Source organism: Trichomonascus vanleenenianus (genome assembly GCF_965637985.1).
Source record: "Trichomonascus vanleenenianus strain CLIB 3782 genome assembly, contig: TRVA0_017S, whole genome shotgun sequence".
NCBI lineage: Eukaryota > Fungi > Ascomycota > Dipodascomycetes > Dipodascales > Trichomonascaceae > Blastobotrys > Blastobotrys vanleenenianus.
In genome coordinates, this window is record NW_027481870.1 from 226,609 (window position 1) to 251,396 (window position 24,788).

The window sequence follows — 24,788 nt, forward strand, 5'->3', positions numbered from 1 at the left end:
CGAATGCGTTGTTGAAAATATGTGTCTGTTAAGTCGTGTGCAGTTCAATGCTCCTCTGCTCTTCTATAAGCTAAAACTGTTCTCAGCTTCAAAAATTGACCCGCTAAAAGCGATGATGGCCCTAAATTGCAACAAAACTTTCAGTCAGTTTAAGATTCACTCGCATTCCGACAGCCAAAGTAATCATCGTGGTGGACATTAATCTCGTTCGTTAATCTAGGTAACTTTGAAATAATCGGATGAATTAACCAATATCACCAACGTTGCGAAAATCGAGACGACGACCGGCCGCTCGATTTCGGGACCCCCAAACTTTTTCCTACCGGCGCGTCGCAACAAAACCCTCCCCGAACGTTTTTACAGAGAGGATGAACGGCTTTAGACCGATAAATAAGCAGAGTCCAGAGAATCCGGGGATGGCCTCGCCTCCAGCAATGGAGCCATTGCCCCAGGAGGATCCACAGCTGTCCAGCAATAGCAGCGGAGGAGATCACAATGGCCAGACTGCAGGGCTGCCTCCAGTCCAGAGCTTTGTTCCGCCAGTAGAAGCGATTTCTGAGCCGTTCAGCCAGCTGCACCATCAGCCAGAGCATGATCAGACGTCGTTCCAGGACGTGTCAAGACTTGAACAATCCTCTGTTGAGCAGAGCGAACAACACGTGTCTGCTCCTCTAGCGATTGAAGGACGGCAAAATCAGGCTAAGGTTCCATATAAAAGCTTCAAGTGAGTATTTATTTTTGTTTATTGGGGGATTACGCGGTGACTAACTTGGCAACAGGAAAAAATATCGCAAGATGGAGGCTCATTTCTCGCAAGTAATGGCCCGGTCTGACGAGCTCCATGCTGAGCTAATACGTGCACAGCGGCTTTTCAATCGGCTCCTGCGCGAGAAAAGCATGCTCACAGACTTGATAATGCATACGAATACCACTCATTTGGCTCCAGAGCTGCAAACCATTTACCATCTTGATGACGATGATTATGATGATGATGATGAGGGAGAAGTTGAGGAACTGACCGAGCAAGGAGAGTACTATAATTCTTTGCTGGAGAATAGTTTTGAGTATTCCGATGATGAGAAGGCTGAGCCATTGCCGAACAATCCAGTGAGCCTGCTGGAGTGGCTCAGGCGGAATCAACCAAGCGTGCTTGCCGCAGACCAGGTGTTTGACAAGCCTCCGGTTGCCAGTAAGAAGAAGCTGAAAACAACAATGGACTTGCCTTCTGCAGCAAGCATGAGCAATTCGAAAAAGAGGAAGAACCCTCCCCCGGAAGAACAGTTGGACCTCATGAGCGAAGAGGAACGCAAGAAGAAACAACCCAAGTTTGTTTATTATTAAATATTGGCGTTTCTACTCCGTTATTTGTATGTTATTTATTTATATCTTGTCGTTAATGTATTTTAATTATGTGATGCCAGGATTATCGTCATTTTCATTTGCAGCTAGTCAAGCTGGATGAGTGGGGCTGGTGGATGGTTGGACTGAACATTTTGAAATCTAGCAGTACTTTCACAGAGGATTCATTGCTAACAAGAGGAGAACTAACAGAGGGCTCACGCGTTTGGCTGGACCCTGACATAGCCACGGTCAGGAACCGGCACCCAGGATAGAGATACAGCTTTTGAAGAATTCTTCTTCACTGAACTGAGTTCGATGACACTACGCTGCTTTGAAACCATGTGGTCAGAAGTGCCCCTAGAAGTCTAGCCGTCGTTGGTTAAAGGAAATTGAATTCATTGAAATGATGTCGTTGATCTCTATCCCAGTTCTAGCCATAGCTGTAATTTCGGCTCGACACCTTTGCCAGCAGAAAAATCAAGGATACAAGGCACAATATCTCCAAATAATACATCATTTCCAATTACCTGGTAATATACGTTAGTAGTTACATCCGGGGTAAAGCTACGTAAGGCCGAATTGCAAAGTCTTGGGGACATACCGGCATACCAGAACTGTCTTGTTTTGCAATTATCGTATCGTCAACTTTTCCTCTAGTCGCACTCTTTCATATGCCATTACTGGTAAACTTCTCTACTATCGGTATCTATCAGGTAGATGAAGTATTTAAGATAATACCGGTAAGTAAGATCCCTGCTAAGCTGCAATATTTATAGGCAAATACCAGGCTAACTCGGTCACACTCCAGTTTTATTACATGAGCAATTGGCTTCGTCGTCTGCAACAATCGAGTGTTTTCTTGGAAAGTTCTTCTCCTCTGCGCAGTAAAAGCTTTTGGGATTCGCTAATTCTAGGTGACCTTGGCAGGTTAATTTTTAACTTCCGGTAGTCACCTCTTGGTTCACATATTCTTCCATATTCGGTATTGAGGATTAATTAATTAAGCAATCGCGACGAGCAACTTTGTCTTGGTTTTACAAATTCGAGCGTTGGTATCCACAAATGGACTTAATATACTCTCATTCGACCTCTGTTGTCTATCTAAGAATTTAAAGCGCATGGCTCCACAAAATAATTTTTTGTGAGGTCAATTGCCGAGGAACACTTCTGGTGCTCACGTATTTCAGCAATCCAATAAGCAAAATTACACTTGAAGTTGGCACATCAGCCGGTTTCCTTGATTCTGCCGGTACAGGTTGAGGACACCGCTACTTGTTTTTCGGGAGGAAATTCCGGGTCTCTTGTCGGATTTTTCGTTACAGTACCGGTACTCTTTTGGCCAGCGGGCAATATTATGGTCCTAGAAGACATTCCCATGATGCTTTAGATATATGCTCAAAGTAGAAAGTACAGGTAGTCTATTTTATGCGAAATACCTTACACATTGTGCAGGGCGCTTCGAGATGCAGGGGCAAACTCTACTGTGTGTGTGTAAATACCAGCACGTTGTCATTTTGCAGTATCGTTAAAATATCACTGGAATTCCGTTCAAAATAACCCATATATCTGATATCCGAAAATTAAACATACAAATCTGCTGTAAAACCACGTGTATTTCCAACTTTTTTTTAGCTTAATGATAAATAATTGTACCATATGGACCTTGCATTTCAATTGCCGTACTGAAGGACTAAATCCGTTGAATCTCAGGTGAGGTGTATATTACAGTAGACGACCATTGATATATTGAACAAGATATATCACCAATATAATTCTAAGGAGCATAAGGAAAAAACTTATAGTCTCCCAAAGCACCAGTCCAGTCTTGAAATTGGATATTTTCATCGCATCTAAACAGCTCTGGATCAATATTGAATGCTGCTTTAGACCCCCTGTGTGGAGTGAACCACCAGTATTGGATCGATCCGAAAAGATTCACACAGACTTTCACAGTCAGCCGAAATGGTTTTCTTGAACCAAGAAAAAAGACGCCTTGAAATCCTGGTGGGATTCCATTCGCTTCAGATCCATTTTCCGATAATGTCCAACGTGCCAATCTCTCTTTGCGCCTTACACATTTGATGAAGCCATTGATAGTGAGTCTTCTCTCCCAGTTGATTTCGCGGCTGTGGCTCATTGTTCCATGTACTCCGGTAAATCTCTTCTCTTCAAACCCGTATTCGGCATTTTGCGATCTTTTTGTTTTCTTAGCTTCACCTCGAGACCAGCTCGGCTTCATATCTTTGATAATTTCGGATCCGTCTACTTCCTGATCAACTTCACACTCCAGCTTGAGGAATGCACACCTCAGACCCGGAGCCGAAGGAGAGAGTTCAACTTGAATGATCACTGCACAATCAGTCTTGCCCTGGAAAAAGATACCCCCCAATTTCACTTTGACGTCAAACTTTCCTGCCTTCGATTGAAACAACAACACATTTTTCCTATCGCGAGGCTTGGAACTGATTTTTTCAGTTATGTAGTTGATCGTGTTTTCGAAACATTTCGTCACTAGACTTTTGGATATCTCGTCCTGCTCATTTTTCCCTTTTGAACTTGTATCACCATTCTTTGATGGGTTTGGCAGGATATAGGACTTGGGGGTATTGTTCCCTGCGTCTCGAACAACGCGTTTTACTAAACTCCTTGACAGGTTCACACCCCCGGGGCTAATGTAGTCTGTGCGCAGCCAAGTCCCTAGTGTTTGTAATTGTATTTTCTGCTTTTTTGTGATGCCACCTTTGGGGCCCTTTTGGCCAATTTTGAGCCTCTTAATACGTTGAAAAGGGAGAGAGTCGCTCAAAAGCTCCTCAATCAGTTCTAAGTCATTCTCAGAAAGACTGGAAATAGACTCGGAAATCAGTTGCAAGTCATCATTGGGAAGGTTTGAACTACCGGTAGATTGGGAAACGTTTCGCTGAGTGGAGGCTAATAGTATATCAGTAAATCACTAACAATGAGGTGTGCTATATGTGATTCGAATTATAATTACATTTCCTTGCCATCCTTCTAATCGCTTGGTTGAAGGACGAGTAGTTTTGATAGATAAGGATTTCTGAGGACTGCGCGATGAAATGAAATGCTTTTCGCCGCGATCACGAAGGTCGATGTGGATGACAAGATACGGAGAGCTACAACTGTTTAAATACATAGCATTGCGTGCCTACTGACGACTTCACAGACAGTTCATGTGGCCTCTGAACCGTTTGTGTCAAAAAAAGGGTTCACGTGCTGAAAAGAAGTTAAAAGAATCACCATCAGGTCCGCCAGATAGAATGAGCATAGCCTGAATGTACATATATTCGAAAAGGAAAGATCAGCCTTGAGAGACGAAAACGGTGTCTTAACGGGTTTCAACTTTCCAGTGCTGTGGAACGCTCAGCGGGTCTCCCAGCTGGTTCGTAAAATGAGGGGCTTGCGTAGGTACTAGCATGCCAAGATCACCCAGGCCTTTAGCTTCCCTGCTGGCACAACTGCGGGTGAGGTACCGCGAGTCCGCGGTGATACGGAGGATCAAACATACCTGGGGAGCTCGTGTACTGCCCGAGATTGAGCACCCTACGGGGGAAGGTTGGTGAAACTTCAGCCGCGTGTCGAGTGTTCTGGGGGTTGTGGAGGAGATGAGGGTGTGCACGCGCGGAGGCATCAAAACGGTTATGAAGTCACACACCGTCAGCCTCTGAAACCAGCCTCCGACAGCCAAGATTTAGGCACCTGGAGAGCTAACTAAAATCGATCTCAAAATTTTGAACAAGCATGTGATTAAGCATCATGCTAGAGCTTCTATTAACGTACAGTATGGGAAGATATTCACTACATATATGCTCTCTAAAGACTACCGGTACCTGTTACGGAAGTATCATGGTAGCTTGAAAAGAGAGAGTCGAGATATTGAAAGCGAGAGGATATTTCGTACATTCAGACTTGTGAGTGAATTATGCAATCTTTATGTCGAAGGAAAGTACGTTGGAGAGCTTTCCACTTTCTATAGTCTATATCTTAGATCTAATTTTATGTCGACAATTACTACTTTTCATCTTTCCTGTTTTGACCATTTTCACTATTTCTTGTTCAAAACCAATCGCCAAGACTAGCATGATAAGCTTTGAATGATTGAAAAGGGCTTCAGGCGGAGGGCCTCTACAACATGTAATACCACAAATACCCGTACTACCAAACAGATCCAAAAGTTTAACGGTTGCAACGGTTAAGATCGCTATTGGTATATTTCCAACAGACGTACGAGGTATAGAGTAATGTTTAGAAGAAAGCACGAGCAGAGTAATTAATCAGCAACGGTTCTACAATGTGATGTCATTCTATCACATTACGTGACACCACGCATACGACTACTGGTTATAAAGCCATGGCTGCTCAAGATAAGGCGCATGCGATAAGTCGTGGGCCCTCATAGATGAGGCGAATGAAGTACTATTAGATGAACACATGTAACTCAAGGGACAGCCCCTAATTCCTCTAGTGCCGTTCGCAAGAGGTTACCTACAAATCATCCGGATTAGGTTATACATCTACAAGTCAGTATTCTCGCATTCCCTGCGGGATATTTACAAATCTTCGTTAGCAATTTCGGGACAGCATAGCTGTCGATGGTTTATTTCGAGAACCAACGGCTCTTGATGAGTTCTATCAAGGTGTGGCCAGGTGGTCGGTTTTCACGGCGTTCGGCAATATAGAACGCCGCTAAGCCAATACCAATGCCAATAAATGGATCCACTCGCCTAAACAATTTCGTTAGCTATTTCGTTTAACCCCACAAAGCTTCTACTTACTTGGAAACAACGTGCGTGAATCTCATCTCTTGGTGCTGGAGTTGTGCGGATTTAAATTTTCGTTAAGGGCCTCCGGCGCGACCATTATAATTCCTCTTTGACCATGCCGCGACAAATTAAGATAGAGGTGCCTGAGTCCACCAAGGAGACGGAGTGCCATGTTTTGCCCTGCAAAATACACCACAATGGCCCCGCTAGTGTAGACAAGTATTTTGACCCAGAGAATGGCGAAGTTTATTTCCGGGGAAGGCGCCTTCTGAGCGAATCATATGCTCTCCCAGAGGGATACAAAGGTACGCGTCGCGTCTAATTAATGTAGTAGTCCCCAGCTAATCGGCCTAGGTCTTGTCTTTAAAGAAGTACCAAATCGACCAAGTTTTGATCAAAGAGAGGAGGATGAAGAGGATGAGGAGGAAGGTCTGGTTGATGTCCAAACTCTGAAGGCCATTGAAGAGTTCAAGACTATTACTGTGTGGGGTCATGAGCAGAAGCCGTCCAATGACGACCCATGGATGAGCATTAATGAATGGATTTCATTGTCCACACTGGTAAGAACTATTTGATCATGGTTTTGTTCAATTTACTAACGGTAAAACAGATCCACACCTCATGACCCAGCATGATAACCCGATGGTGTATCGTTGCATATAGTTATTTATTAGATATATTCGTCAATTCGTTAGTCGTGCAATTCTGGCAAGGTATCTATACGTCGTTCATGATAATAACATCATATCGGCCATCGTGCTTTGGTATCTTTCTCTGGTTGCCAGACACCGCGTATATCTCAATCCGTTTCAGCGAATCAGGAACATTCTTATAGAAATCCTGGCCCGGGATTTCAAATCCTCTCATAATCAAAGTGGATAAATGTGTACAGCCATGGCCGCTAGCCAAGGGGTGCCATGGTTTCTGGTGACTGGGCACGTCAAAGTCGAAACTAAGATATTTCAAACCCCTTGGAGGAAATAAGGCCAAGGACTTTATCCTTTCGGAATCTACGCCAGTTAGTCATGCTCCCACCGTAATAAAACAACGCCGCTTACAAGTAAAGGACTGGAAGGCATTTGTATAATGGATAGATAGCCTTTCCAGTTGTGGTCCAAATTCAGACAGATCAAATGGGTATCTCCAGTTGCAATTCACAAGCTCGAGATCGCTCACATTCGACAATTCCCTCTCGTCATTTCGAATACAGAATCCCTTAAGCTTGAGTCTAGTTACATTAGCGAACTGCACAAGATCGCCAATGTCAAAAGACGGAAGCATCTCCTTATCGCACTCCGCAGATGAATTTGCCACAAGGTATGTGATCCGCGGGAAACCGGTGAGATATTTCATCCAGGAAGAAGAGCCAGCAACTTTAAATTCAAGTCTGTTGAGTCGTGGTAGCCATTTAACTGCTTCGTGGAGTTCAGAATCTTTGCTCCACTCAGCCTTACTGGACGCTTCCTTGATGTGGAGGCAGGTCACGATCGGGGCAATGGTCTCTGACGCGGCGATCTCATCTGTGAATCTCTGCAGAGAATCCCAGGTCACTGCGACGCGAGGGAACAGGAAGCAGAGGCACAGCTCCCGCACGTGGCGAGAGACTAGTGAACAGCTTATAATGTCATCGAAACAATCGTTGCGCACACGCTCGAGAATATCTAATGCTAGTTCGGCAGGCAGAGCAGAAAGTCTATCTACCTCCATGGGCCTTGGGAACGTTTAAAAGTCGTGAATAGGTAGTCGATGTCACCACCTAGGGGGGCTGCTGTCTTTTAACTGCCAGGGTATGGGGGAGGTGTTTATCAGATCGGTAAATCTCGGGGGGCATGCCCCACCTATAGCCGTGCGATGGTCTGCGCACGTCACACCCCCTGACCTGACCATTGACTCTCTATAATCGTACTGCAGATACAGCTGGTGTACCAGCACTAAAGTATTCTACCGTAGTTTATAGATGATGATATCAGTTTCTATTCATTCCATTAACATAGCGCTATCCATGAAAAGCAGGATGTTTTCGATCGTAGTCATTTGATATTGTGTTCAGATCAGGTCATCGCATTAGGGGGGGTCATCGGAGCTCTATAGATACTAAATACATATACATTACATTACAACACATTCAACACCGAATCCATACATGACTCGTTCGACGTCCCTTCGCACCTGGAGCCAATCAGCTCTACACCGGACGAATTCAAATACTTCTTCCGGCTGGAGCACTCCTCTGAACCGAGCCATATCGCCGAGCGTCTTTCCAATGGCTTTACCGTCACTACCGTCAATTAGGAATAGCTGTCCCACTTCCTTAAGAGCAGCGAAGTAAGGGACAATCTCTTTTTGCTTGAGGGAGAGGATGAAGTCGTAGTAGTAGTTAATGTCACTGATGAGTTTGATCGCGCCCTCGGTGCTGATGGTTTGACGCTTAATATGCTTGCACAGCGAACCAAAGAAACGGACGCCAATTTCCTGCTGGAATACATCGATGATGCTTTTCTCTGTTGAGCCAACTAACAGAGTAACGTGCGACCTCAACAAGGCAACTGCCTTTTTGGCTGCTGAAGTCGGCCCCAGATCGTCAACTGTAGTAAACCCAGCAGCGTCGGGATTATAATCAGACCCGAGCTGGGTCGTCATGAGCAGGAACTCAATCTGGTCAACGAGCACATCGATACCGAGGTTGAGACCATTGGCCACAGAGTCATCGAGAGCCTGCTCGAATCGTTTCTTAGACTTTACGGCGGGGGAGAGGAAGTCGCTGGGGTCGATGTACTTTCTCTGGACCAATTCCTCATCGAAGAAGACGTGTATCATCTGCTGGATGAGATCGCCAATGTTGACAAGCTCAGCAAAAATAGCCAATGGCTCAACTGCGCTACGCTCTTCATTGGCCTCGTCGGTAACCATACGGCGCAACTTGCGCGGGTTATACTTGGTAAGCGTCTCGAGGGCCCTGTCAAATCCGGCCTGCACGTGAAGCCCTCCAACAATACGAACCAGTTCGACAAAGACCTGTTCGCACTGCTCACGAGCGTCCTGGCCGTTTTTGCCGTACATGACAGTAAACTTGGCCATGCGGTCGATCGAGTCACGCCCGCCCTTGATAATGGTGAGCGCAAGCTCGAGACTGAACAGAGTATTAATGGATTCAAGCTTGTTGTTCATTACCGCCACCATGGCATCCAGTTCTGTAGTCGGGGGCACCGATTTTGGTGTAGATGGCATCGTAAGCTGTGGAGACAGCTGGGGAGCTGATTGATGCTCAGTCGCAACGGGGAGGGACACTGTAGATGCTGAAGCGGACGCTGCCGGGTTTGGAGTAGCAGCAGCACTCTGAAACGGCATCACAGGCATCATGAGCACTTTTTTGAACGACGTAAGGAAGTCTGACTTGTCCTGCTCCCGGGATACATTGCTCCACAAGAATGTTTCTGTGGCCTCTTCGCTTGCGGAGGACTTTTGGTTCCATTTTTCAACCTCGCCCTCGCCGAAATCGCGGTACGCCTGAAGCTCTTCGGCCAGGTACAAATCGAGGTGGAGGCCAAACACGTCGTCAATGGCAATTTGTACCTTTTGCGCAAAGTCGGGGCCCGAGTTCTCGCCCGGTTTCAGCTTGCTCCTGAACCGCCGAAGCTCGGAGTACGCTTGTGGTACCACTGAGAGATACGTCTGGGTTGATAGTGTGCGCGAGTAGTCAATGATGGACGACACGAGGTCCATAATATTATCTTCGAGTACTCGCTCAAACAGGGGCTGGGTAACTGGGGTCGTTATCGGGAAGATGCTGTCTATGGTTTTGGTCTCGACATTGAACTTATCGGCAATGCCTTCAAAGTACTTTCGCAGTTTGGCCACTTCGAGGGCGGGTCTAGCCGAGTCGTCAAAATAGTCCTGCCCACGCTCAGCAGAGCGTTCATAGAGTAGTGGGTTCTTCTGTGTGTACAATTGCACGCAGCTATCTCCGCCATTGAGCGTGATAAGGACTTCTGCGTACTCTTTGATCTTTTCTGGCGCGTCTTTATCGTCAATGGCCTGCTCAAATTCGGCCAGAACTGCGTTTTCAAACAGATCCAACGTGGACATAACCGAAGCCACACGTTCCTCGTGGTCCTGTTCCAGCGGATCAGCCTGGACAAACCGCCTCAATTGAGAGAGCAGCTTCGCCTGCTCCATTGGATCGCGGTACGCTTCGAACACCAGAGGCTCCGCTGGCCGCGCTGGGTTCACCAGGTCATAATAGTATGGTCCCAGCGTGCTATAGAGCTTCAGAACCTGCTTCCGCGCCTCTCCGGGGCGGTATTTTATACTCTCAATGGCATTCAGCGGCGACAATGCATTGGTATCAATAAGCAGGTCGGCTGATTTGTCCGCAGCTGACTCGAAGTCACCAAACTCATCCCCATAGCGGCTGTCGTCGAGCTGCTTCTCGGTGATCATCCCGAGATTGTACAGTCTTTGAGCCCACAGATACTCCTCCCCCGCCAGCCGGCGCCACGTCCGGGACACCTGGCTGGCAGCTACCAATTCTCTGATCCCCAGCCGCTCGACTATGCGTTCTACGATAGCATCGTTTTCGAACCATGCCCGGGGCCTCTGCTTGGGCTTCAGCGGTTCAAACGACAGGGCACTCATTTCATGCTAACGAAAATACTCCACGGGGAAATACGAGAGAGCACCTTTAATGATCTACGATACGCAAGTGACAGGTGTACAGCTATATACTTGGTACTACGCAGGACTTATGCCGCCAAAGGTCCAGGCCACACCACGCTGTAGGGTTGCCGTTGGAACCCACCCACCCCAGAAGCCGGTCCGCTGCGGCGCGCGCACACGGACGGGGGTGACCTCGGGTTTGGTGTTTCGTGTTTCGGGCGCGACGTGAATCCAAACAACACCTCCTCTGCACAGGGGCCCAACTTTAATACTGGAAACCATCACCACGCACGTAGAGACCAGTCAGACGTGTCCAGGGGATTCGCGATCGATTGGTAGGCACATTTTGTCGAATTGGGGTCTTCTCCGATATCCACACTCGTTTTGAATTGCTTTATTTCTAGATAAGACCATCATTTAGATTCACTCGTTATCTTTTCAGGGTTATTAAGATTGGTTGATTTTTTCCAACTTGGATATATATTTCAAGTGGTTAATTTTTGTTGGGTTTGGAATTCCAAGTTGGATTGATTTTTTATATTTCAAGCTTTGGTTAGGTTTTGGGCGATTTGGTGATTTACATGAAATGTCTGGACAAAGTGCACTGCATAGAGACGAGCTCAGACGGCTGACGAACCGGATTATCCATGTCTCCCAGACGTGCGACCCGAGCACCCGCCTTCCTTTGGTCATCATTGACTCGAGTGCCTTCCCTCCGCCAACCGTTGACCTTTACAACCCTTTGGCGAGCGCAATTATTAGCAGACTGCCCCAGACGCCGTACGCGCTCGTGTTCTTCGCATGCGGGGCTCCAAACAAACCGAGCTGGTCTTGGGTCGCAAAGATGTATGCTACACTGGACAGCCACACCAAGAAGAACGTGCGAAAGATATACGTTGTTCACGAGTCGTGGTGGGTGCGGGCTGTGACTGAGATGCTTCGGGGCGTGGTATCGGCCAAATTCAAGTCCAAGATCATCCACGTATCGAGCCTGTCCCAGCTGGCTCAGCTACTAGACATTACGCTCATCAACATCCGCCCATTGGTTTACCTGCACAACCGCAAAGTCGAAGATGAGATCACCATCCCGAGACACCCCATGCCGGTGTTTGGTATCCCAGTTCCTGACCCGACAAGTCTTCCGAGAGTGTGGACAGACACATTGAATTATTTGAATGTTACTGCTCCGTTCACTCGAGGAGTATTTAGGCGTGCCAGCGATCCCGAATTGCTGTATATTCTTCGCGATTGTTACGATCGCAACCAGCTGGTAGATCTCGACGACTATGGACCTAACCTAGCTGCGTCGGTGCTCAAACTCTATCTTTACGAGCTTCCCGAGCCAATTCTTCCCGCATCTGTTATACCTCATCCATTCCAGGACACTGTGCCGTACTGCCTAGACGTTGTGCTTGGCTTGTCTTATTCCTGCCAGTATGTGCTTGTCCATTTGGTTCGATTGTTACACTCACTAGCATCGAGTCAGGCGCGCACAGAACACAATTCGGCAACTCTGGCGGCCTGCGTGGCCCCCAGCCTATTAGGGCGTACTACTACAAAGGAAGGAGTGACCATGGGCGTACGGTTTACGAGGCTATTGCTTGACATGTGGCCGAAAATTGTCGTTGACGATCGCATTTCGTCGATTTTGGACTCTTCCAGCTCTATGAGGACCTCTCCGTCTGCTCCTGATCTTCTAGCTCCGGCTCCAGTTGCCCACTCTCGCCATGCCTCTGCGAGCGAGATGGATATCAAGAAGGGGCCTCCTCCTCCGCCACCACTACCACGACGAGGGACATCAATCTCAGGAAGCAGCAACAACAACAGCATCAGCAAAATGAACAATGGCATCAACATCCCTTCATTGTATACACTCCGCTCAAACAGCTCAAACCCCGAGCTCCGGTCGTCCTCAGACCCTCTTGATACCCTACCGCTAACCCCGGAGTCGCCGCGATTTGGGTCGAACCCTCTATCGAACATGCCTCCTCCACCGCCGCGGCCGCCAAAAAGACAACCAAGCATTTCGACATTGAATATCACGGTCAAGTCTACTTCAACCACGTCCACTGGTACGATATTGCAGCCTACGCACAAGGCGAATATTGATGCCAACTTGTCGCAATCGCCGCAGAAGCGCACTTTTGGGCCGCAGTCCAAGTCAATTGCGACCACCAGGCGTGGCAAGATGGTCGCCGAGCTTGCGAAGCTGTATGAAGAAAAGAGCCACAGCGCGCAGATCCTCGTTGACATCAAACGCACAAAATAGCATTATTTATACACTTACTATTTGGTTTTATACACACGTTAATTTATTTTTTTATTGGTACACTGTTGCGACATGCTATTAGCGGGTAATGTAAGCTCATGATATAATTTCCACCGACGGCAAAGCGATAAGAGTGATAGTATCAGCTTAATGAGTCTATGAATAAGCCCATTTCATTTGATTCAAAGTAGTTAGGATAGTCTAGTAAGGTGTATGGCAATAATCGCGACAATAATCGGGGACAGAAAGAGAACATAGTGCCTTACTGAGACTCCAGTCATGCGGGAGGGCCCTCTGCTAACAGGAAGGGCATTGTGTACAAGAATTGAGATTCCTCAACTAAGCACTCTACAAATTTTGTCTTTTAGCGAATGGTCTCGCACGTATCAATTTCGCTTGCACAGGGTTCATGACGGATATGTCGCGCCAATGAAATAGCATATACCAAATAACACATTTAGATCTTACTACATATTATACTACACACGAGTAAATATATACCAGAGGTGATGATAGACTTCTAATTCAGTCTCTTGCTTTCTAACCCACAGCTCCTCGTAGTTGTACTGGGATCCGTTTCGCATTGGAAGCTCCAATTTGCCAGCTCCAATTCGCTCAGGCACAGTGGCTATCGTTGTGAAGTGCTGAAACTGTAATGGGGGTCGCTGCTACATATGTAGCATGCGATGGATCTACAAATACATTTAACATCAATAAGGTAGTTACACTTATCGATACTGCTGCTGCAATGCAGAATAATTCACCATAAGCTGCTGGATGGGATATTCGGACCACTTCTGAATACTGCACTGTTTCAGCCAATTTAACGGCATGGCGCTTGGCTCTCGGATTAAGCGTTTGGTCGAGCCGACTCCACATTTGCGTAGAAACTAACGGGTGCCCTTCCAATGGTACCTGCTGGAACAGTTTCCAGATATTTGGATAGGCCATAACGTCTAGATTTCTTTGGTCAGCCTTCTAACTTGTCCTATACCTCCCTACAGTGCTTTAATACAAGTACCGGTAGTGTCAATTGAGATCTTTTTGATCGGTCAAAACCTACCGGAGCCCATGATACATATGACTCGCAAACATTTTCTACTTTTGATTCAACAGCATAGAATTACTGGTAACTTTTGATGCAAAGTATGTGTAGTATTTTCCTGCAACGGGAAATAGCACGCAATGGGGACATTACGCGGACTAAGGAAGATATATGGACTGGAGTAATATGACAGCTCCGCATCATCTTTGTGGAAATAGGTATCCCAGCCTATTTAATGTTTTGCCATTGACTGTATTTTAATGTTTTTATCGGGCCGGCTTTTGGAGCCAAATGTTTAGACACGGTCTTCTTTAACGTTAGCTCGGACCTTAATCCAGAATTGTTATGATTTAGCGATGACAGCATATATATTGCTAGAGTCTTTCTCAGGCTCTACATTTAGCAGTTATCGGAAGAACCCGTGCCCTAGGGATACGTCTGACGAAGACATCAACCAAGCGATACCTGTCTTCATTGAAAAAGCTCTCAAAAGCTATAGACCGGACTTTAAGCAGAATCTCGACAAATTGCGGAAGTTAAAGTCACGCATACTCAAATCCCGCATGCCTGAAGTTGGTAAGAATGTATTGCAATCAGAAGGCGATGTCACGAAGATGTCCTTGAAGCATCTCCTCTATCCTGTAGATATTGCTTTGCAGGAACTCGTGTCTAAACGAAGAAAGGGCGAAGAAATCTATGGCGTAGCACAGTATCAGACCAGAACAAAACCTAGATGTTGCTTCAATTACGCCTGGATTCTCCTTTCCGGCGACACTGAGCGACTTGTCGCCGTACTCGTACTCAAGAATACACGAGTTTTACGCGAACAAGATTTTGCCCCTGCAAAATGCACGGCACAAGACTTGAAGCAAAAACTCCAGGAGGCTTCAGATATGCGCCGCGGGACCTTGCTAAAGGATAACGCCAGTTTATTGTCAGTTCAGGTGAGCAAATACTCAAACCATTGCAAGAATATCGGTTTATTTGATTGGAATGCAATGGTCTTATTTGATTTCAATCAAAAAACAGATGAAGGCGTGGAGGAGGATGATGATGATGATGATGATGATGATGATGATGATGATGATGCGGGGGATGATGATGATGTGGAGGATAATGATGAAGATGTGCAGGGTACTGTGAGAGGAACCTTTTTCCGGGAAGATGAACGAGAAAAAGACGAGATCATGACCTTCCGCGGCCTCTTGTTTACATTTGTAGCTCAGTCGCTATAGAGCTGTTATATTGGATAGCCCAAGCTAGAAGACTCCGGAATATATATTGCCTGTTTAAAAGCCATAATGATACATAACACGTTAAAGCTAATCCGATCAATTTGGTTCCGCAGTCGTAACAGCTATCCATTCATTCTCTTGGACAAATTCACTTGTCGTCCATAGTCGTTTCGTGTTGGAGAGTGTTGGAGAGCGTTGGAGAGTGTTGGAGAGTGTCGGACAGTGTCGGAGAGTGTCGGTTGGTCAATATATCACTACGTAAACAGTGATCCCTCACGACTCCTTGACTAGCTGGTGCTCTTATCAACCTTGAGTTTTTTTCAGCGATTGTGCACAAGTTCTCTGCAAAGAAGTGGCAGCACTTGTATGTGATGTATACCCATGACGCTTTTTGACGAAGGGTCTGGGGGACATTCTATACATCTGAATGCTTTGCAAGTACCGGTATTATAACATCCAACTCAAAATAAGCCTAGCCACTGCCAGTTTTTAAAATAAACCAATTTCTGTTTTTGGATTCCACTTTTCATGTCCTATAAATTCCTGTATTACAACGCTGTCAGCATTGGGCTGGTTGTTGTGGAGATATGGCCTGAAAGATGCCACGACGAGCTTCAAAATCTAGTGTGGATTTATGATGTCCCGAGTGAAAAGTGATGGTGTCTGGAGTGGGCGTCTTCCCCTTCCACATTGCAGCAGATTACATGTGATAAAGCGGTAAGCAGAATTTGCATATTGTATTCCTTAATGCTCTTCAGAAGCATTTCTCCATTTTGAAGTAACAATGGCTACAGTATTCCATGTCTAGCGGAGCGACATAGCAAATGGCGGATACAGTGGGTAGTACTGGAAAAGAATCACAACCTGACATACGGTCCCCCCTCAGCCCCAAACGATTAACTCGCCAACAGAAAATGAGACTTCTCCATAACCAAAATATATGACAAAATAATGCCGTAGGAAATGATAAAACTAGCCGCCGTTTAAATCAAAGAAGAATCGTCCGAGTTATTAACTGGTAAGAGTGTGGATCATCACGCATGGTGATATAGCAAACACTTGCATGATGAAGTGGATAACCCGCGAAGTCTAGTCGATACAGTCATACAGGTAGATTAGTCTTCTTCTTTTATGCTGAATAATGGTAGAACGTTGATTAGTGCAAAAAAATGTGCACTTCTAATTAGTGCAGAAATCATACTAAAAAGGAAGGCGACAGGAAGTTGTTTTTTGACGAAATCCCAGGACCCAGGTAGTACCTGTACGCTGTAGTACAAGCCATGCACCTTGTGAGACACGTCATCGGAACGAGAGCACGTCGTATTGAATGGAAATTAAAACGAGTTTGACTATGAATGCAAGGAGAAAAAGCAAGTACTGCTTCGGTGGTTCGCTGCGGCGAGCCACTCTTCAAAACGATTTTTTTTGAGTATTTTCATTTATTACACTGAAATACAATACTAATAAACTAATATCACAAAAAAATGGTGCCAGTTCTCACAGTTCTGTAGGTTCAATTGCTGTTTTGCTCGTTCCTCGTCATGATTCATCCTTCTACCATCCGCTTGAAACCATGTAAGTGCAAAACGAAGGTGGGCCCGCCTAGATGGTAAAGAAGTAAAGGTGTCTTCTCAATATACATCTGAAACAGGACAGCAGTGGTTTTGCTCTAAATTGACTCCCCCCCTAAATCAAAGTTTTGCCCCTAGCAGAGAAATTGAGGCAGACACGGGCGGTGTGGTCTTTTAGAAAGTATAAATATTTGTACCTTCCTTCTTAGTCTTCGGCTGATATATGTAAATTAATAGGGATATGTGGCAGATCACGAACAAGGAACTTGCAGAATGGGCTTCAACTTCGGATGGGCAGCCCCCTGTCCCCTATGTCGGCGGCGAAAGCTTCACCGTCCGAGAGCATATTGCTCCTTCGCCAACGCCTGTGTTTCTTCATTGGAGTGTCGCCTCTAAAAAAAGACAAGCTGAGATCAAAACTCTTTCGCTAATTGACCAGTGCCTGCGCCATCCTCCATCGCCAGGCAGCTTTGGTCCGCTTACCTTGCAGCTGAGTTGTTCGAACGATCAAAGTTGGAGAAGTGTCTGGAAGACAGGTTGTTCTTGTTGGCGTCCATTCTGAACAAGATTGTGAACTACAGGGTAAGCAGCTGGTAGCCAAATTCTACGACCCTCTCTATATCGAAGACCATGGTTATTTGGATCGATTTCGGATTGTGGAAAACGGCTATATTCACGAGGTGCGTGCATATCAAGACCTTCATGAGCTTCAGGGAAGCGTGATCCCTAAGTTTTATGGCTCCTTTTCTGTGGACATTCCTATCCCCTGGTCATCAAAGACACGCCAAGTCCGGCTTATATTACTCGAGCATGTACCAGGAATGACGATGGAGCAATTCTGCACCTCGAAAATTCCGCAAGAGGTCCGCAAGCAGATGATGAAGAAAGTGATTGACATTGAAAGTTCAGTGTACCATCGCGATATTTTATTGAGAGACATACGGGCTGAAAATGTCTGTTTCGGGGACTGAATATCCACGCGAGATAAGCCTGATTTTCGTTGATTTTGATCAGGCCCTTTTTGAACGAGGCAAACACAAAGGACTTAACGACCGTCGCAACAAGCATCTAGGGGAATATATTACACCCTTTATACGGTGGGCGGATGAAGATAAAGCAGGGGACTTCATGGATTGGATAGATTGGGATTGGACACCCTGGGTTCATTCAGAGTATCGTGATGAAGAACACTTGGTCACACCAGAACTGAAAGATATGTTTGACACCAGAACTGAAAGATAGGTATTAGTTGTGACTGGTCTTGATAGTAGTCGTGATAGCGCTACCGGTATATGATACATAGCTAGATTTACCGTGCTTGGCATGATCAGGGTGTTCAACCCTGACATAAGAACTTTGATCCTTGTGTTCAGTGGCAGCAAATGCAATTTAATCGTTTCTCTCTCTGGTTTACCCTTTCAGAACCAATGACAGCAACAGAACGCTACAATTATTGGTAAGCCTTTCAGCAAAATATGCAACCACCAAGTTAATCATTCCTTACTTTGCATCCGTCAAACCTGCAGTAACCGTGCTTAATCTACTGGTACTAGAGTCTTTTTCGATAGTGTATACATTTTGCGTGCAACTAAGAGCCCTTTCTACCATTTAATGGGAGAGGAAATCATAGCCCAAGCAAGATATCGGAACACTGAAACTAGTTAAAGGAATTGATTATCTCTTGTGAGGTACCATAAATCGGCTATTTAATGCCAGATTCTGGTCTACACTCTGCTCTGCTTTTCGATCTCCAATATGGAGTCCTCAGCTTGTCAAGTATAATTTAAATCCAGGCCAATTGGTACCCTTGTTTCTCTTGAATTTCGCTGACCTACGGCCGTATATACTCTTTTCAGAGTACTAGGACAACTATTGTAAATGATTTTGGCTCGATATGTATTCGAAACGGCTCTTTAAAGACCAAAAGAAAACTTTTAATCTTTTTATCTTATCAGGATAATACTACAGTAATAACAATCTATAATTTTATGGGTACAATCACTGGATTATATTTGCTCCTGCGAAGTGTGGAGAAAGTGGTAGGCCAATAACCTTGGCGGTCATTCAGATGGAATATTTAAATCAGGCAGCTGCTACTGAAATACACACATATCATGCCAAATAAGTCAATTAATTTTAACATTGCTTAGTTAATGCTACTGAACTGCCATTATTGATAGGTACTTCAACTGTCATGTCCAACAGTGGTCAAACCCACGACTGAGCATCAATTGACGTTACTAATACTTGCAATGGCTTTGCTTAACACTAAACATTACCCTCAAAAGGTTGTTCTCTGAACAGAGATAACCGAGAGCAACCAGCCAGGCGGTACGTATATATACACTGAGGTCCGTGGACGAAGGGGCCCACTCAAACCTCAAACAGGGTTAGGGTGCGGCCCTAAGAGATGCGGCTGTGCATGTGTGGCGCGGAAGCCTTGCGCCCGCAAAACGATAAAGCGCACCTCGCTCCTCTCGCTACGAGAGGTTGGTTGGGTACCTCCCTTTTTTCCCCTACACGGGCCACTGGGCAATACTGACACCGTATCAAATAATAAAATGAATCACTTAGGCGGGGAAGCCCAAACGGAAACCAAGAGAGCTCATAAAGAGCCCAAATGTGGAGAGAGAGGGCAACCTTTGTGCAATTGGTGAAAATCCAGCAAAAATAATTTTTTTCATTTCTCTCCAATGGCAAGAAAAAAGTATTAACGATGCTCATCGGCCGGGGCAGGGATTTAGGGGTGCACACGGCACTCCATGTAGGGCCGCCCCGAGTAGCGGACGCAAGCTGCAGCCCAGCGCTCCGATAACGCGCAAAAACGGAGGAGGGAGACGGCAAGCCAATCACCATTTCCGGCTGTCGCGGGGCAGGCTAAATACAGGCAAGGAATTAGTCACTGAAATTTGTTGAAAAATTTCAAATCACGTGCTATTTAGCGTTTTTGTTGGCAATTGCAGTGTTACAGCTGGACAATAGCAGAAAATTTATTTAAAGGAGAATAGATCCGGATAATTCCTTTCCCTTTTTTCATTCCTCCCCCCTTTTTTTTTCTCAATTTCAAAAGAAGGACAAATCACAATGGTTCTTTCATCTGTACTTGGTTTCCCAAGAATCGGCGCCAACCGAGAGCTGAAGAAGATCACCGAGGCCTACTGGGCCGGTAAGGCCTCTGTTGAGGAGCTCCAGAAGGTCGGCCAGGAGCTGCGACAGCACAACTGGAAGCTCCAGAAGGCTGCTGGTGTTGACATCATTGCCTCCAACGACTTCTCCTACTACGACCAGGTCCTTGACCTGTCTCTGCTGTTCAATGCTGTGCCAGAGCGATACACTAAGTACAACCTGCCAGCCATTGACACCCTGTTCGCCATGGGCCGAGGCCTCCAGCGACCAGCTACCGCTGACTCCCCAGCTGTTGATGTGCCAGCCCTTGAGATGGTCAAGTGGTTCGACTCCAACTACCACTACGTCCGACCAACCTTCTCCCACTCCACCCAGTTCAAGCTGCACACTGAGAACCTCAAGCCAGTGAACGAGTACCTCGAGGCCAAGCAGCTTGGCATTGAGACCCGACCAGTCATCCTCGGCCCGGTTTCTTACCTCTACCTCGGTAAGGCCGACAAGGACTCTCTTGACCTTGAGCCAATCTCCCTTCTGCCAAAGATCCTGCCAGTCTACATTGAGCTCCTCAAGAAGCTCGGCGAGGCCGGTGCCAAGTCTGTCCAGATTGACGAGCCAGTTTTGGTTCTGGATCTGCCACAGAACGTCAAGGCTGCTTTCAAGCAGGTCTACGAGGCCTTCGCTGCCGCCCAGGTCCCACAGCTCATCCTCACCACCTACTTCGGTGACGTCCGACCAAACTTGGACGTTGTCAAAGGTCTCCCAGTCGCTGGTTTCCACTACGATCTTGTCCGAGTCCCAGAGCAGCTCGATGAGGTTGCTGCCGCCCTCACTGACAAGCAGATTCTCTCTGTTGGTGTCGTGAGCGGCCGAAACATCTGGAAGACCGACTTCAACAAGGCCATTAAGCTTGTTGAGGCCGCCGTTGCCAAGGTTGGCTCCGAGCGAGTCATTGTCGCTACCTCTTCCTCCCTTCTTCACACCCCAGTCGATCTCGCCAACGAGAAGAAGCTTGACCCGGTTATCAAGGACTGGTTCTCTTTCGCTACCCAGAAGGTCTCTGAGGTTGTTGTCATTGCCAAGGCTGTTAACGCTGGCAAGGAGTCTGTGGCTGCTGAGCTCGAGGCTAACGCCAAGTCCATTGCTTCCCGAGCCACCTCTGACATCACCAACGACCCAGCTGTGCGACAGCGACTTTCCAACGTCACTGAGGCGGACAAGAAGCGAAAGTCTCCATTCCCAGAGCGACTTGCCGCCCAGAAGAAGTCCCTCAACCTGCCACTCTTCCCAACCACCACCATTGGTTCCTTCCCACAGACCAAGGAGATCCGAGTGCAGCGAAACAAGTTCACCAAGGGTGAGATCTCTGCTGAGGAGTACGAGAAGTTCATCCAGAAGGAGATTGACGAGGTTGTCAAGTTCCAGGAGGAGATTGGCCTCGATGTCCTTGTCCACGGTGAGCCAGAGCGAAACGATATGGTTCAGTACTTCGGTGAGCAGCTGAAGGGCTTTGCCTTCACCACTAACGGCTGGGTCCAGTCCTACGGTTCCCGATACGTCCGACCACCTATTATTGTTGGTGACGTTTCCCGACCAAAGGCCATGACCGTCAAGGAGTCCAAGTACGCTCAGTCCGTCACCAAGAAGCCAATGAAGGGTATGCTGACTGGTCCAGTCACCATTCTCCGATGGTCTTTCCCACGAGACGATGTCACTGACAAGGAGCAGTGCCAGCAGCTTGCCTTGGCCCTGCGAGATGAGGTCAACGACCTTGAGGCCGCTGGCATCTACGTTATCCAGGTCGATGAGCCAGCCATTCGAGAGGGTCTCCCACTCCGATCTGGCAAGGAGCGAGATGCCTACGTCCAGTGGGCCCCAGAGTCCTTCCGACTTGCCACCTCTGGTGTCCAGGATGGTACCCAGATCCACTCCCACTTCTGCTACTCCGACTTGGACCCAGCTCACATCAAGGCCCTTGATGCTGATGTTGTCTCCATTGAGTTCTCCAAGAAGGACGACTCCAAGTACATCCAGGAGTTCTCTCACTATCCAAACCACATTGGTCTCGGTCTGTTCGATATCCACTCTCCACGAGTGCCACCACAGGACGAGTTTGAGACCCGAATCAACCAGATTGTCGGTGTCTACCCACGAGAGAAGTTGTGGGTCAACCCAGACTGTGGTCTTAAGACCCGAAAGTGGGACGAGACCAAGCGACAGTTGACCAACATGGTTAACGCCGCCAAGGTCTACCGAGCCAAGTACTCTGCTTAACCAGAGTCATGAAAAAAATGGATTTCAACAAATCGTTTGAATTTTTTATTTATATTGTATATGTTACGGGTTTTACGACGTTAATGTTTTCAACAACTTTGATGACTATTTATATATTTTGCTAATACACTGTTTTCTTCGGTGTCCTCAACGGGATGCTTTGACTGAATTATTATGATTTGCACTTGTAGCTTTAATTTTGCAATATGTGCCATGGAACTAGCGAAATACAAGTACCAATGCCGGTATTGCAACTTTGGAAGATGGTAAATTCCGTGCTGAGGTTTACGCTCACGCGGTATATTTTGCCCCTTTTTTTCACAGCGGAAAGTTGCTTCACACTGTTCAAAATAGGGAATATTGGCGCATTGAATTACTATCATCGTGAACCCATTTATTCATACAGAATATTCAAGAAGCTCTCCCTACACAGTTGGCTAGAAGAGAATCCAGCGGTTGTTATGTCGTTAGCCGTTTGCCCTAAACGTGAAATAAATCTCCGCCATAAACTCCGACGTGTATCAATTAAACTCCACCCTCAACTCCACGTTTATCATTTAGATACTACCCGCAGCTCCACGCCTCTCGATTGAACTCCACCATAAACTCCACGTCTATCAATTGAACTTTACCATATACTCCACGTCTATCAATTGAACTCCACCATATACTCCACGTCTATCAATTGAATACTACCTGCAGCTCCAGGTCTATTAATTGAACTCCACTCTTAACTCCGTGTCAATTGAACTCCACTCTAAACTCCACGTTTATATTTAAGACATCTATCAATTACTCCGTGGCTAAATAAATTAAAAATTAAATATGGCAAACTAATATAGCTTCATAATAAGCGACCAGAGAATCGTCATGACACAAAATGCAGAAAAGATAAGTGGAGCAATAGACCACACACCAAACTGCTGAGCCAATGCGCCGCACACGAAAGGTAGAGCGCCAGCCCCAGCGCCTCCGAATGAAGATGGCAAGCTCAAGCCGGCGACATGTAGCCGTTTAGGCAGCTTTGTAGCTGCTACAGTCATCATGGATGGATAAAGCGGCCCTAGCACGAACCCAAGTAGGCCCACAAACACAGCCGTGACTATCATTTCCGGCACAAGCCAGTAAACCAATGATATGGCAATCGAGGCAACAATATACCCCAGTACAAGGAGAGAAAGGTTTTTGACGTAGCGATCAGCAATATACCCCAGTAGGAGACGGCCCAAGGTGATACCACCCCAGAAACCAGTGGTTATGTAACCCACCGTGTCTCGATTGGCATGCCTCTCCGAGATCATGTAAGACGTGGTCCAGCCACCAGTGGAAACCTCAGCTCCGACGTAGAGGAACACCAAGACTGCCAACATCCACACCATGCCATTGTGCAATATTTCAGAGAAACTGTCCCGCTGCTTGGGCTTTACTTCCTCGGCCTCCGAAGGAGCTATCGACAAATCGTTGGAATCAACATGAGCCTTGTAAGCCTGCGGTGACTCGCCCCAGAAGGCAAAGCCTGAGAAAGTTAGGGATAGCACGCTGAAGCATACATGGATCAAATAAATAAAATGCCATTTGACTCCATGAGAAAGCATCACCTGGCCCACTGCAGGCAAGACAATGCCGCCAACGCCATAGCATGAATGAAGGAGACCCATGATGGCGCTTGCACGTTCCATTGTCGCACAGAATGTATTGTTTGTGGCCTCGATGATGCCGCTACCGTATCCAGCTAGAGCGTTTGCGACTACAAACAGCGGGAACGGCGGGGCACAGGCGGCAATAATGAAAAACGTGAGCTGACTGCACGCTCCAATGATAACAACCCCACGGCGACCGACGAGACGGTGGAGCCGGTCGTTAGTAAGAGCGGACACAATGAACCCAACGACGGGAGACGCGAATGCAATTGAGGCGACGAAGTAATTGATATTATAGTAGTTCTGCAGGGTTGGTAGAATTAAGCCAATGGCCGAATCTTTGAGACCAGACACAAAGAATGCAAAGAACGCTGCGGCCAGACGGACAGTATTGACCTTGGGGTCGTTCCATCGTCGGCGCGGCTGGTCAGAGTGAGCAGTGTCTGTGCTTGGGCGTGTTCCGAGAGAAATTGCCTTCTCACGAACGCAATGGTGGTGGGCCGGACCATCGTCCGAACCCGCAATAATGAACTCAGTCTTCTTGGAAGACTCCTCCATCTTTTTCAGTGAGAGATATAGCCGACCCAAAGCATTGATCCTTAAATTTATAAGCTTCTCGTCAAAAATATCCCACTGATGAATGTTTCCTGAACGAGAACCCTAAGCGATCTTTGCTTCTGAAAATTTTCCGACTATTCTAGTCGCTGTTCTTATATTGCCCGATTCGGCAACAGTCTTTCCCCCATCCATTGCCGCACGCAAAACATGCGCGGCTGACTCTCGATAGCCCTGGAGCAAATACCAATGTACACAGCCGATCAGTGCAGCAATAAGGCCACATGGATCGATGATTAGC

At 46.7% G+C, this 24,788-nt stretch overlaps 9 protein-coding genes across 9 annotated transcripts; 5 read left to right on the top strand and 4 right to left on the bottom strand.

Moving 5' to 3' along the window:
* Nucleotides 1–434: 434 nt before the first annotated feature.
* Nucleotides 435–1,341, top strand: TRVA0_017S02212 (uncharacterized protein; the record flags this gene model as incomplete). The annotated part of the gene is made up of 2 exons (XM_076684665.1): nucleotides 435–724; nucleotides 780–1,341. 2 exons carry the CDS (start codon nucleotides 435–437, stop codon nucleotides 1,339–1,341), a joined length of 852 nt encoding a protein of 283 aa, XP_076541175.1.
* A 1,774-nt stretch (nucleotides 1,342–3,115) lies between these two features.
* On the bottom strand, nucleotides 3,116–3,580 carry TRVA0_017S02234 (uncharacterized protein; the record flags this gene model as incomplete). The annotated part of the gene is made up of 1 exon (XM_076684666.1): nucleotides 3,116–3,580. One exon carries the CDS (start codon nucleotides 3,578–3,580, stop codon nucleotides 3,116–3,118), a length of 465 nt encoding a protein of 154 aa, XP_076541176.1.
* Nucleotides 3,581–6,234: 2,654 nt separating this feature from the next.
* Nucleotides 6,235–6,744, top strand: TRVA0_017S02256 (ribonuclease H2 subunit C family protein; the record flags this gene model as incomplete). The annotated part of the gene is made up of 3 exons (XM_076684667.1): nucleotides 6,235–6,424; nucleotides 6,474–6,679; nucleotides 6,730–6,744. 3 exons carry the CDS (start codon nucleotides 6,235–6,237, stop codon nucleotides 6,742–6,744), a joined length of 411 nt encoding a protein of 136 aa, XP_076541177.1.
* Nucleotides 6,745–6,836: 92 nt separating this feature from the next.
* Nucleotides 6,837–7,826, bottom strand: TRVA0_017S02278 (uncharacterized protein; the record flags this gene model as incomplete). The annotated part of the gene is made up of 2 exons (XM_076684668.1): nucleotides 6,837–7,129; nucleotides 7,178–7,826. The coding sequence occupies 2 exons, from the start codon at nucleotides 7,824–7,826 to the stop codon at nucleotides 6,837–6,839; spliced, it is 942 nt and encodes a 313-aa protein (XP_076541178.1).
* A 402-nt stretch (nucleotides 7,827–8,228) lies between these two features.
* Nucleotides 8,229–10,754, bottom strand: RCY1 (Rcy1p; the record flags this gene model as incomplete). Its single annotated transcript, XM_076684669.1, has 1 exon — nucleotides 8,229–10,754. The coding sequence occupies one exon, from the start codon at nucleotides 10,752–10,754 to the stop codon at nucleotides 8,229–8,231; it is 2,526 nt and encodes an 841-aa protein (XP_076541179.1).
* Nucleotides 10,755–11,361: 607 nt separating this feature from the next.
* Nucleotides 11,362–13,044, top strand: ECM25 (Ecm25p; the record flags this gene model as incomplete). The annotated part of the gene is made up of 1 exon (XM_076684670.1): nucleotides 11,362–13,044. The coding sequence occupies one exon, from the start codon at nucleotides 11,362–11,364 to the stop codon at nucleotides 13,042–13,044; it is 1,683 nt and encodes a 560-aa protein (XP_076541180.1).
* A 1,401-nt stretch (nucleotides 13,045–14,445) lies between these two features.
* Nucleotides 14,446–15,324, top strand: TRVA0_017S02344 (uncharacterized protein; the record flags this gene model as incomplete). The annotated part of the gene is made up of 1 exon (XM_076684671.1): nucleotides 14,446–15,324. The coding sequence occupies one exon, from the start codon at nucleotides 14,446–14,448 to the stop codon at nucleotides 15,322–15,324; it is 879 nt and encodes a 292-aa protein (XP_076541181.1).
* Nucleotides 15,325–19,979: 4,655 nt separating this feature from the next.
* Nucleotides 19,980–22,292, top strand: MET6 (5-methyltetrahydropteroyltriglutamate-homocysteine S-methyltransferase; the record flags this gene model as incomplete). Its single annotated transcript, XM_076684672.1, has 1 exon — nucleotides 19,980–22,292. One exon carries the CDS (start codon nucleotides 19,980–19,982, stop codon nucleotides 22,290–22,292), a length of 2,313 nt encoding a protein of 770 aa, XP_076541182.1.
* Nucleotides 22,293–23,125: 833 nt separating this feature from the next.
* Nucleotides 23,126–24,490, bottom strand: BSC6 (bypass of stop codon protein 6; the record flags this gene model as incomplete). Its single annotated transcript, XM_076684673.1, has 1 exon — nucleotides 23,126–24,490. The coding sequence occupies one exon, from the start codon at nucleotides 24,488–24,490 to the stop codon at nucleotides 23,126–23,128; it is 1,365 nt and encodes a 454-aa protein (XP_076541183.1).
* Nucleotides 24,491–24,788: the final 298 nt, after the last annotated feature.